This window comes from Sus scrofa, chromosome 8 (assembly GCF_054392235.1).
Source record: "Sus scrofa isolate SSC_HxYL_T2T_F1_AM1 chromosome 8, Sscrofa_HxYL_maternal_Yorkshire_Landrace_v2.0, whole genome shotgun sequence".
Taxonomy (NCBI): Eukaryota; Metazoa; Chordata; class Mammalia; order Artiodactyla; family Suidae; genus Sus; species Sus scrofa.
Genome location: NC_139390.1, coordinates 61495191 through 61507457, shown reverse-complemented (window position 1 = coordinate 61507457; position 12267 = coordinate 61495191). Strand labels below are relative to the sequence as shown.

The window sequence follows — 12267 nt, the reverse complement described above, 5'->3', positions numbered from 1 at the left end:
CTTGATCCTCCCCATGATAATAGACATTATTTATTAAATAACTCAACATGTTTTATAAAAAATCTCATTTTAATGTTCTTTCCAAACACACACACGTACCCACACTCAAAAGCACCTGTCAGACCCTGTTTCTCACATCCTTATTTTTCTAAAACCTGGGTGCTCTTTAGGGTTGAAAGCAAAAGCCCAATGTGCTTAAAATACTCCATTCTCTGTGTTGGGAAGAGACCCAAACTACATAGATAAGCAAGCCTCTCCCAAAGTTGTCTTTGCTCCATTTAAAAGAAATTTTTTTAGGAGTTCCTATTGTGGCACAGCAGGTTAAGAACCTGACAGTATCCCGGAGGAGGTGCAATTGAGCCCTGGCCTTGCTCAGTGGGTTAAGGATCTGGCATTGCTGTGAGCTGTGGTGTAGGTCACAGATACGGCTCAGACCCTGTGTTGCTGTGGATGTGATGCAGGCCAGCAGCTGTAGCTCCCGATTAAACCCCTCGCTTGGGAGCTTCCATATACTGCAGGTTCAGCCCTAAAAAGAAAAAAAAAATTTTTGTGGAGTTCTCACTGTGGGGCAATGGGATTGGTAGCACCTCCGCAGTGCCAGGATGCAGGTTGGATCCCTGTCCTGAAACAGTGGGTTAAAAGACCCAGAATTGCCAGACCTGCAGGAGAGGTTGCAACTGTGGCTCAGATGCGATCCTTGACTCAGGAACTCCATATGCCACAGGGTGGCCAAAAAAGAAAAGAAAAATAAATTTCATACCTGACTCAACTGCCTGTCATTTTGTCCAGATTTTAGGTCCCCAGAGGTTTGTACTAGGGTAAGGGAAAAATCATACTTTTACTTTAATCAGACTGCTCTACAAAGGTAGTTTTCACTTCTTTGTGCCTTTTAAGTAAATGTATGAGACTTGCAGAGTTAAATCCAAGGGCACCTGTGGGATGTAGAAGTTCTCGGGCCAGGGATCGAACCTGAGCCACAAGAGTGACAAGGCTGAGTCCTTAACCACTAGGCCAGCAGGGAACTCCCAAGAGGACATTCTTATACCTTATTGTTTAAATTCCTAAAATAAGGTGTGGAACTCACTACCTGATATTGCGGCTCATCACTCAAGCCACAATATCAGAGGGCGGCCTGGCCGCCTCCGCTGGTAGTTCTACATTAACCTGTGAGGCTTCATAGGAGGATTCATGTTGGTTGTGTTTCGTGTGATTCTGACCAGGTTTTACCACAGCAGTGGTCTTTAAAAGCTACTCACACAACACGCCACTAACATGGATTTTATACTAAGTATATCTAATCTAAACACAGAAATGTACAGAGTTGAGGTTATTTTGCTCTAGTTTATGCAGCTTGTGAAAAAACATAACCGAAGCTTAAAAAAAAAGCACTAACAATGAAAACAAGTTTACATATGTACTTATTTTTAGTAGCCTGAGAGTGAGAAGTGGGAGAACAGAAGGTTAGACGATTAATTCTAATTAATTTAGAATTAATCTAAATTCTTGGGTAGGTGGGGCCACTGGGTCACAAAACAAGTCTAGATTATTTTAGAAGACGGGCTATAAAATGAAAGACCCTTTTGGAATGCAGGTCAGGAACTAAGGAAAACATACTTTGGCAGCATCCTTGGCATCCACCACAGCCAGGTCGCGGAGGGCCCACGCAGCCTGCCTTTTGTAGAAATCTCCTTTATCAGACTTCTTGACTTTGACCACCTTCACCTGCACGGGGCGCTCAGTTGTCACTGTCGAATGAAGCACACACTTTCATTAGAAACATTATGCATCTACTCATCTTTCATTCATTCATTGCAGATATTAGCTGTCAGCTGCCTATACATGATATAAAGCAAGAACCAGATTTCAGAATAAATGCTATGACTGGCGCATACACAGAATACTAACGGAAGAATCTATATCAGACCAGAGGATCAGAGGCAGATTCCTGAAGAATTAAAACTCAAACAATAAGAAAAAAAATTCTGATTAAAAAAGGGGCCAAAGACCATGATGGACACCCAACCAAAGATGTACAGACCACAAATAAGCATATGAAAAGATGTTCCACATCATATGTCATCAGAAATGCAAAGGAGATACCACTGCACACCTATGAGAAGGGCCAGATGCAGGGCAATGACAAGCCCTCATGCTGTGGTTGTGGAGCAAGAGGAGCTGTCATTCACTGAAGGTGGGAGTGAGAAGGGTCCAACCCCTGAAGAGGGCAGTTTCCTAATAATACCAAACATATTCTGATCACACAATCTAGCAATTGCATTCCCTGATATTTACCCAAAGGAGTCAAAAAATGTACATCCACACAAAAACCTGCACACGGATGTTTACAGCTGCTCTATGCATAATCACCAAAACCTGGAAGCAACCAAGATGTCCTTTAGTGGCGAAGTGGCCAATATACTGTGGGATGTCCAGACAATGGAATGTCAGTCAGAGCTCAAGATGAGATATCTCCATGAAAACGCACAGAGCAAAGTTAAATGCAGAGTACTAAGTGAAAGGAACCAATTTGAGGGGGCTACGTGCTATTCGATTCTAACTACTACATAACCTCCTGGAAAAGGCAAAACTATGGACACAATAACAAGATCAGAGGTCAGCCAGGGGTTGGGGGAGAGATGACGAGGCAGAGCACAGAGGATGCTTAGGGCAGTGTGACATTATAAGGATATGTCATCAGCCATTTGTCCAAGCCCATGAAATGTACAGCATCAGGAGGGAACCCTGAGGGAAACTACGGACTTGGGATGATTATGGCTGGTTAATGCAGGTTCATTCTTGGTAACAAATGCACCACTGTGCTAAGTGGTATCAAAGAGGGGGGCCAGGCACATGTGGGAAAAGGGCATGTGGGAAATCTCTGTGCCTCTCTCTCAATTTTCTTGAAAACCTAACACTGCTCTGAAAAATAAAAAGTCTTAAAAATGCATTAATGCTAATAGGAGTTGTTATTCATGAAAGTATCAAAAATCTAGGAATAAATAAATACCTAGGAGTAAATACAACATGTGTGCAAAGACTTTAAAATCATAAAACCTGGAGTTCACATTGTGGCTCAGTGGGTTAAGAACCTGACTAGTACTGATGAGGATGTGGGTTTGATCCCTGGCCTCACTCAGTGGGTTAAGAATCCGACTAGTATTCATGAGGATGTGGGTTCAATCCTTGGCCTTGCTCGTTGGGTTAAGGATATGGCATTGCCACAAGCTACGGCAAAGCTTGCATATGCGGCTCAGATCTGGTGTTGCTATGGCACAGGCCTCAGCTGCAACTCTGATCCTACCCCTGGCCTGGGAACTTCCATATGCCACAGGTGTGGCCATAAAAAAATTTTTTTAAAATAAATAAATAAAATTAAAAAACTTATTGAAAATATTTAAAACTATTAACCTTACAGAAAGGCATTAAAGAAGACCAAGATAAATGAAAAACCGTATCATATACACAAACAGGAAGACTTAATATCCTAAAAATGCAAGTTCTCTCCAAAGTAAACTACAGATTCAAAAAAATCTGAATCAAAATCCCAACAAAATTTGGAACTTGACAAGTTGATTCTAAAATTTAGGAGAGGAGTTCCCGTCCTGGCGCAGTGGTTAACGAATCCGACTAGGAACCATGAGGTTGCGGGTTCGGTCCCTGCCCTTGCTCAGTGGGTTAACGATCCGGCGTTGCCGTAAGCTGTGGTGTAGGTTGCAGACGCAGCTCGGATCCCACGTTGCTGTGGCTCTGGCATAGGCCGGTGGCTACAGCTCCGATTTGACCCCTAGCCTGGGAATCTCCATATGCCACGGGAGCAGCCCAAAGAAATAGCAAAAAGACAAAATAAATAAATAAATAAATAAATAAAATGTAGGAGAAAGAACAATATAACCACAAGACAGCATAAAAATCAGATCTAAAAAAGGATCCAGGAGTTTCTGCTGTGGCTCAGCAGGTTAAGAACCTGACTAGTATCCATGAGGATGAGGGTTTGATCCCTGAGCCTTGCTCATTGAGTTAAGGATCTGGCATTGCTGTGAGCTGCAGTGCAGGTTGTAGATGTGGCTCGGATCTGGCGTTGCTGTGGCTATGGTGTAGGCCGGCAGCTGCAGCTCTGATTCAACCCCAACCCTGGGAACTTCCATAGGCCACAGGCCACAGGCCACAGGTGCAGCCATAAAAAGAGAAGGAAAAAAAAAAAAAAAAAAGGATCCAGAAACAAATTCACACTCATCAGTACAAACACAAACACAGGTATATCAAAGGCTATAAATATGAAAGGTAAAGTCATAAAACTTGGAGAAGCTATCACCAGATAAACTAGGGTAGGGAAAGTTATCTTAAGTAAGACACAAAAACAGGAAGCTGTAATTGATCTGACTAATTAATTTGCTTTCATTAAAATTAAAAATTTAGTTAAAAGGCATCATAAGGAGTTTCTGCTTGCCGTGATGCAGAGGGTTAAGAATCCCACAGCAGGAGGTCCTGCTGTGGTGCAATGGGATTGGTGCCATCTTGGGAATGCTGGGATGTTGGTTCGATCCCAGGCCCAGCACAATGGGTTCAGGATCTGGTGTTGCCATGGCTGTAGTTTAGTTCTCTGATCTGATCCCTGGTTTGGGAGCTCCATAGACTAAAAAACAAACAAACCAAAAACAAGAACAAAAAAAGAATCCAACAGCAGTGGTTTGGGTTGCTGTGGAGGTGCAAGTTCGGTCCTGGCCCAGTGCAGTGGGTTAAAAGATGCGACACTGCTACGGCTGCTGCACAGGTCGTAGCTGTGGTTTGTATTCAAACCCTGGCCCCGGAACTTCTATATGCCATGGGTGTGGCCATAAAATTGAAAAAAATAAAGGCATCATAAAAACTGAAAACACAAGCCACAAACTAGGATGCATATAACAGATAAATTAGTATACAGATTATACATAGAACTTAAATGAGTAAAAGGACAACCAGCACAATAGAAAAATGAACAAAAGGCTTAATGGGCAATTTTCTTAGGCAAGAAAACTAAATGGCTAGTAAATTCATAAAAAGTCTCAATCTCATTATTATCCAGGGAAATGAAATTTAAAACCTTAAGATTCTATTTCACAACCACCAGACTGGAAACAATGAACAGTCTATCAAAACCAAGTGTCAAAACCAAGTTTAGATTAGGATGTGGAGACCCCGAAACACACACTCCTGTGGGAGTGAAAACCAGTACACCTGCTTTAAAAAATGATTTGGTATTAGTGTTTAACACTCACACGCCTACTCCCAGCAATTTCATATTTAGGTGTCTATCTTAGAAAATTCTTGCCTTGTACGCTGGTAGACAAGGACCAGTGTTCACAGAAGTGCTGCCTGAACAGCAACACCTGGAAAGAAATCTGTTCATCACCAGCAGGATGGGTGAGTAAAGTGGTACACTCAGAGCAGAGCAATAGACAGCAGTGAAAATAAAGAATGATGGCTATGGGAAAAAAATAGAGACAAAACTCAGGAACATGAACATACTGTTTAGTGGAACATGTCACACATGGATACATGCACTATGATTCAATTTATGTAAAGTTCAAAGACATGCACATCTAATAATATATTATTCAAGATTACAAACATAGATGGTAAAATGATAAAGAGTAAATCAAAATTGAGGATACCAGTTACTTTTTTTTTTTTTTTTTGGCCCACAGCATGCAGAGGTTCCTGGGCCAGGGATCGAACCTGAGACACTGCAGTGACAATGCTGGATGCTCAACTACTGAGTCACCAGGGAACTACCTGGATACTACTGACTTCTTAATGGGGGCAGGGGATCAGGGCAGGGTACACAGGACACTTCAAAGGTATTCGTGATATTCCTCTTCTGGGGGGTTGGTACACAAGTGTTCACACCTTATATACATGTCATAGAAATGCCCAAGATTTAATTAAAGACAGTTGAAAAAAATGAAGTTGTTGGCCCAACAGTTTTTTCAATTACAGAGACAATGTAATTGTAAATTGTATTTTAAACAACGAGGAAAAAGTCTCCCCTAGGGAATAAAGAATAAAGGAATGCTAAATGAGAACTTTTCCTTACTGAATACCCACCTGTGGCACACAAAAAACAGTTTTTTTTCTTTTTTCCTGCCTTGCAGACATTGACAATACTCAGCAGGCGTTCATCATTTGGTGTAAAAATGTCTCTCTGTAACGCATGCTTGATTGCCGTCATCTTTACCCAGCTGAAAAAATTCAGAGTGTAGATATTGAACTCATTCTCAAAATCATTCCATAATCGAAAATAACCTTATTTGGGGCTAATAAGATAGGACAAATGATTGAATACATGGGTACAGCTGCATCATAAAAATAAAAAGCTGGGGAGTTCCTGTTGTGGAGCAATGGGAACGAATCTGACCAGCATCCATGAGGATACGGGTTTGATTCCTGGCCTAGCTCAGTGGGTCAGTGACTGGATGTTGCTGTGAGCTGTGGTGTAGGTCGCAGACACAGCTCAGATCCTCCGTTGCTGTGGCTGTGGGGTAAGCCAGCAGCTGTAGCTCCAATTCAACCCCTAGCCTAGGACTTCCATATGCCATGGGTGTGGCCCTAAAGAGCAAAAAAAAAAAAAAAAAAAAAAGGTGTATGATTGGAAAAGAAAGTAGAGAACTAGTGTTATCAAACTCTAAAATCTGGAAGTGCTCACCAAATATTATATTTTTTAAAAATTTAAGAAAAAATTTAAAACCCATGCCCAATCTTTAAATACAACTTTCCTACATAAAAGAACTCTCACAACTCAAAGATAAAAAGACAAATAACCCAATTAAAAACTGAGCAAAGGATTTGCATAGACCTTTCTCCAAGGATGATATACAAATGGCCAATAAGGAGTTCTGGTCATGGCGCAGCAGAAATGAATCCAACCAGGAACCATGAGGTTGCGGGTTCAATCTCTGGCCTCGCTCAGCGGGTTAAGGACCTGGCGTTGCTGTGAGCTGTGGTGTAGGTCGCAGACATGGCTCAGATCTGGGATTAACTGTGGCATAGGCCAGTGGCTTAGCTCTGATTAGATCCCTAGCCTGCGAATCTCCATATGCCGCAGGTATGGTCCTAAAAAGATAAAAGACAAAAACAAACAAATGAATGGCTAATAAGCACATGGAAAGATGCTCAACATCATTAGCCACTAGGGGAATGCAAATCAAAACCACAAGAAGATACTACCACCACCCAGCTAGGTTGGTTAAAATGAAAAGACAAGTGTTGGTGGAGATGTGGAGAAAAAGGGACGCATGTGTGCCCATGATTGTAAATTTGTGCAGCCGCTTTTGAAAATAGCTTTGGTGGTTCCTCAAAAAGTTAACTATGGGAGTTCCCATTGTGGCTCAGTGGTTAACGAATCTGACTAGGAACCATGGGGTTGCAGGTTCGATTCCTGGCCTTGCTCAGTGGGTTAAGGATCCGGTGTTGCCGTGAGCTGTGGTGTAGATTGCAGATAGGGTTCAGATCTGGCGTTGCTGTGGTTCTGGCGTAGGCCAGCGGCTACAGCTCCGATTAGACCCCTACCTGGGAACCTCCATATGCTGCAGGAGCAGCCCTAGAAAAGGCAAAAAAGACCAAAAAAGAAAAAAAAAAAAGGTTAACTATGTATTTACCATATGACCCAGCAATTCCACTCCTAGGTATAAACTCAAGAGAACTGAAAACATATCCCCACACAAAAACATGTACATACACGTTCTCAGCAGTGCTATTCACGATAGCCCCAAGTGGAAACATCACAAATGTCCTGATAAACAGCAAAATGAAACGTTTCCATCCAGTGGAATATCACTTGGCCATACAAAAGGAATAAAGCACCAAAACATCCATGAATCCTGAAAACATTATACTAAGTGAAAGCAACCAGTTACAAGGACCACATATTTTATGATTCCATTTATACGAAACATCCAAACAGACAAATCCATAGATCTGCTGTTGGGGGGGGGGGGCAAAATTGGGAGGGACTGCGAACCAATGTGGGGTTTCTTTTGGTGGTCATGAAAACGTCCTTGAATTAGAAGCTGTGATTGCTGTATATTCCTGTGAATATACTGAAAACCACTGAATTATACACTTGACAAGGGTGAATTTTATGACGTGTTAATTATATAGCAAGAGAGCTATTATTAGAAAATAGGTTTCCATTTGTTTCCTTTTTCTCATCTAATTCAACATCTTTTTTACAACATCAACTGAAGTTTAGTATTTAAAAAAAATCTCTTTTCAATTTTATTTTATTTTATTTTTTTGATTTTTAGGTCTGCACCTGAGGCATATGGAGGTTCCCAGGCTAGGGGCTGAATCAGAGCTGCAGCTGCCGCCCTCCACCACAGCCACAGCAATGCCAGATCCGAGCCACATCTTGGACCTACACCACAGCTCATGGCAACACCAGTTCTTTAACCCTCTGAGCAAGGCCAGGGACTGATCCCACAACCTCATGGCTACTAGTTGGATTCATTTCCATTGTGCCACAAAGGGAACACCTCAATTTCATTTTCTGAATATGCTGTATATATATTACTATTTCCAATGCAAATGTATAGTATTTTATACATGTGAGCTTGCTTAGGAAATTAATAACTTCTATTTCTAACACTGTTTCTATGGGCAAATCAAATTATGAGGTTTTTATTTTTTGGCCATGCCCAAGGCATGTGGAAGTTCCTGGGACAGGGATCAAACCCAAGCTACAGCAGTGACCCAAGTGGCTGCAATGGCAATGTTGGATCCTTAACCTATGGAGCCATCAGGGAGCTCCATGAGTTTTAAATAGACTTAGAACAAATTTTTATAATGCAACAACACTTTTGAAAACTAAATATCTCCTACTTTTTATTCCATCTGTAAAACTATCTCTGCTTCACCTCAAACCATTGCTTTTCTCCCCGAAGTCCCATCTTCCCACTTCCATCCCTCTTTCACCTCATCCTGGCCTCTAGTCTTTCAGCCTTCCCCTCCCACATGTTCTCCTAGTCCATCTGGCCTCTCCAAGCTTGACTTTTTTTTTCCAACCTGGCTTGGAGGTAGTGTTCCTTTCCCTACACCGACATCATCCCCTTTGCAGACCAGTTTACTCTGTTCATCAATCTCCCAAAACTGTCTTTTGGCTCCACTCTCTAGGGCTACCATTTGCCACTTAAGAAGGCCTCATATTCACGTTCACTGAGTTCGTTACAAATATTGAAATCCAATCAAAGCTAAATTTTCAATGCTGTTCAGCAATTCCTTAACACTTCCTTTGAAGATTCATTTGCTTTTCTATCTCCAGGCTCTTGTTCATGCAATTTCTTCTTCCTGCAATTCTTTTAGCCCCTGGGAAATTCCAACTCATCCTTAAGATACCACTAAAATGTCACCTCTTCCATGAAGTAGTCACACACTCAAAAAGAATAAATCCTAGAGTTCCTGTCGTGGCGCAGTGGTTAATGAATCTGACTAGGAACCATGAGGTTTCGGGTTCGGTCCCTGCCCTTGCTCAGTGGGTTAACGATCCGGCGTTGCCGTGAGCTGTGGTGTAGGTTGCAGACGCGGCTCGGATCCCGAGTTGCTGTTGCTGTGGCTCTGGCGTAGGCCAGTGGCTACAGCTCCGATTAGACCCCTAGCCTGGGAATCTCCATATGCCGCGGGAGCGGCCCAAGAAATGGCAAAAAGACAAAAAAAAAAAAAAATAAAAAAAAAAGGATAAATCCTTTTCTACTTCTCTAACACTTCCCCTCCAGTCTGCTAACACAGAACTTAAAAACCATATGGTCTAGCCAGTTGTATTGTCTCCCCCATTAAAAGTGTTTCCTTGGAGGCAAGGATCATGCCTCATTCATCTTGGTACTACTAGAACTTGGGAAAGACATAGCAGGCATTTAATAAACTAAGGAGTTCTCACTGCGACGCGGTGGGACTGGCAGTGTTTCTGGAGTGCTGGGATGCAGGTTCGATCCCCAGCCCAGCACCGTGGGTTAAGGATCAGGCATTGCTGCAACTTCGGCTGGGATCTGATCCTTGCCCAGGAACTCCATAGGCCATGGGATGGCCAAAAAAGAATAAATAAATAAACCAAAATAATAGAACCAAATAACATGACAACTAAAGCATTCTGCTGACTTCATCTACACATAATTTGTCCTTTCTGTTCCTACTGCCAACACACCAACCCTGATTCACTTCAACTATATCTATTTAACACTACAACATTTGGTTTTTTCTTTGCAAGCTTCCACATTCCCAAAACTCTCAACAAATAATACTAGAACATAGCTTTCATCACAATATGGTCTTGCTCAAAATTTTCTTAATGTTCCCAAATACAAACCTTCCACTCCAAGCCCTCTGTTCATTCTGGTCTTTAAATCTCTGCTTAGGTGCTTTTCCATGGAGTGAGTATAACCATAATTATACTTCATGGTTTTTATGAAGTTGATTCAATAAGGATCTTAATCCAAATTCATCTCTCAACTGCTAAAGCTCTTACTGCATTGCCTACACAATCAAGCACTTGCTACCTAACTGGTTCATAAACTCACAAGCTCCTGGACCTCAAGAACCCTCCTGAAAGAGAGAGGGCTTAGGGGCAGGCATAGCTCTATGTTCTTTCTTAGTAGGAACTGAAGGAGTACCTCTTCAGGTAACCTGAACTGGACAGTAAATCCATGATTACATGGATGACTCATAGGGGCTAGCATTGACCACACAGACCCTCTTTGGTCCAAAGCAAGGACTGACTGCATGGGAAGTGGTAAAACAAGAGGGACTGGGCATGGTTCATAAAGGAGTTAAAGGAGCATAATGAAAAGCGCTATGTGACCCTCATTCGTTCGGCAAATACTGGTGCCTCCTAAGTGCCAGGCACGGTGCTAGCTTACAGCGGCGAATACGACAGACATACCACGAAGACAGGAGAGCCATGCCTCCAATGGCAGCTGCATCCTAAGGGTAGAGTGATTAACTCTCCAGTCTTTACAGGGTTTTTTTTTTTTGTTAGTGGATAAATCATTAGAGGTCCGTCCAAACTTTTCCAGGTGAAAGCACCCACTCTGACAGCGTTCTGGGGAGTCAGCCACAAGATTCTGTGCTGGCTCCTGCTTCCCTAAATCCGGCTGGATCGTTAGTGTGTGATAAACGCCTGGCAGCAAGAGGGCCTTGTCAGCGGGTATGGGTTGGGCCCTGGAGGCTCCTGGACATTTTAGCGCGTGGATTACTGTCCTCCGAAGAGAACGCGAGGCACGGAGACGGGGAAGTGCACTTAAGAGACTAAGAAGAAAGCGGGGATTTGAACCCAAAAGGGAAAGGCACTGCCGCGCCCCCTCTCCGGACCCACAGTGGGGAGCGGACGGTCAGCGCTGTCTCGCACTGAAATGTGGAGCCCACGGGCGGGACCGGAGAGGGCCGTGAGCACTGCCCTCCCAACCCCAGGGACAGCGAGGTTGAGGGTGCGCGGCTGGACCCTGCGCCTCGCCCAGGCCGGTTAGAGAAGAGGGTCTGGCGGGAGGGACGGCAGCGGTACCCAATCGGGGCGCCGGGCCGGCAGCAGGACCCAGGACCCGCCGCACCCCTCGGCGTCCTCCGGTCCGCCCGTCTGCCGCCGGCACTGCTGGACTCCGCCGCCGAAGGCTTACCGCAAGGCCGGACGAGCCCGGCGATGCCCAGGCAGGTCCTCCAAGACCACGACAAGACGGGGCCCCCGCGGACCCGCTACTCGGACGCGCCCCTCAGCTGAGCGGCCAGCGGAAGGAGGCCTTCTGTCCCCACTTCCCGTTTCCGGGCACCTGACGCGCCTCCACGCCGGAAGTGGGCAGGAAGAGAAGAAAGGAGACGCGGCGGGGGCCCGGGGAGGGGGTGGGGCCAGTCTCGCCGGAGGGGCGCGTCCAGGGCCGGCGGGGGCGGAGCCTCATCGCCTGGCAGCTGACTGAGGACCTGGGGGCTTGGTGCTACCTGTTACTTTTTCTTGAACAGTTACTGATTCAGCTCTGCTCTTGATTTAAGAAGAGATCCGATTAAATGTGTCCGTTTTTGTACATGTAAAGCTCTGTTAACTCTAGATACTTGCTATTCGTAGCATGGAGTTTAAGTTAAATCAGAATTGGTGCGGTTGATTAAAAACGTGGTCCGTGGACCAGCTGCTTGGGTATCAACTGGGCTTCTTTAGAAAATACAGCCTCCCCAGCCTACTTCAGATCTGCTAAATGGGAATCTGCCTCTTAACAAGGTGACGCCTGTGTTCATTTAAGTTTGAGAAGCCCAGATTGC

The 12267-nt window shown here is 44.0% G+C and overlaps 1 protein-coding gene across 44 annotated transcripts in view; it reads right to left on the bottom strand.

Moving 5' to 3' along the window:
- EXOC1 (exocyst complex component 1) overlaps positions 1-11765 on the bottom strand; it is a 56709-nt gene extending 44944 nt beyond the window's left edge. For 35 of the 44 annotated variants that reach the window (XR_014812556.1, XR_014812555.1, XR_014812557.1 and 32 more), the window contains exons 1-3: positions 11637-11765; positions 6085-6218; positions 1615-1745 (exon numbers count right to left, since the gene is read on the bottom strand). Coding sequence is in view for 12 of the 44 variants with exons in the window: in XM_021101339.2 (XP_020956998.1) it covers positions 1615-1745; positions 6085-6208 (255 nt within the window). In the remaining 32 variants the exon portion in view is untranslated. The remainder of the gene's footprint in view (positions 1-1614; positions 1746-6084; positions 6219-11636) is intronic. The other 9 variants (XM_084972299.1, XM_084972304.1, XM_084972302.1 and 6 more) reach the window with 1 other exon arrangement.
- Positions 11766-12267: the final 502 nt, after the last annotated feature.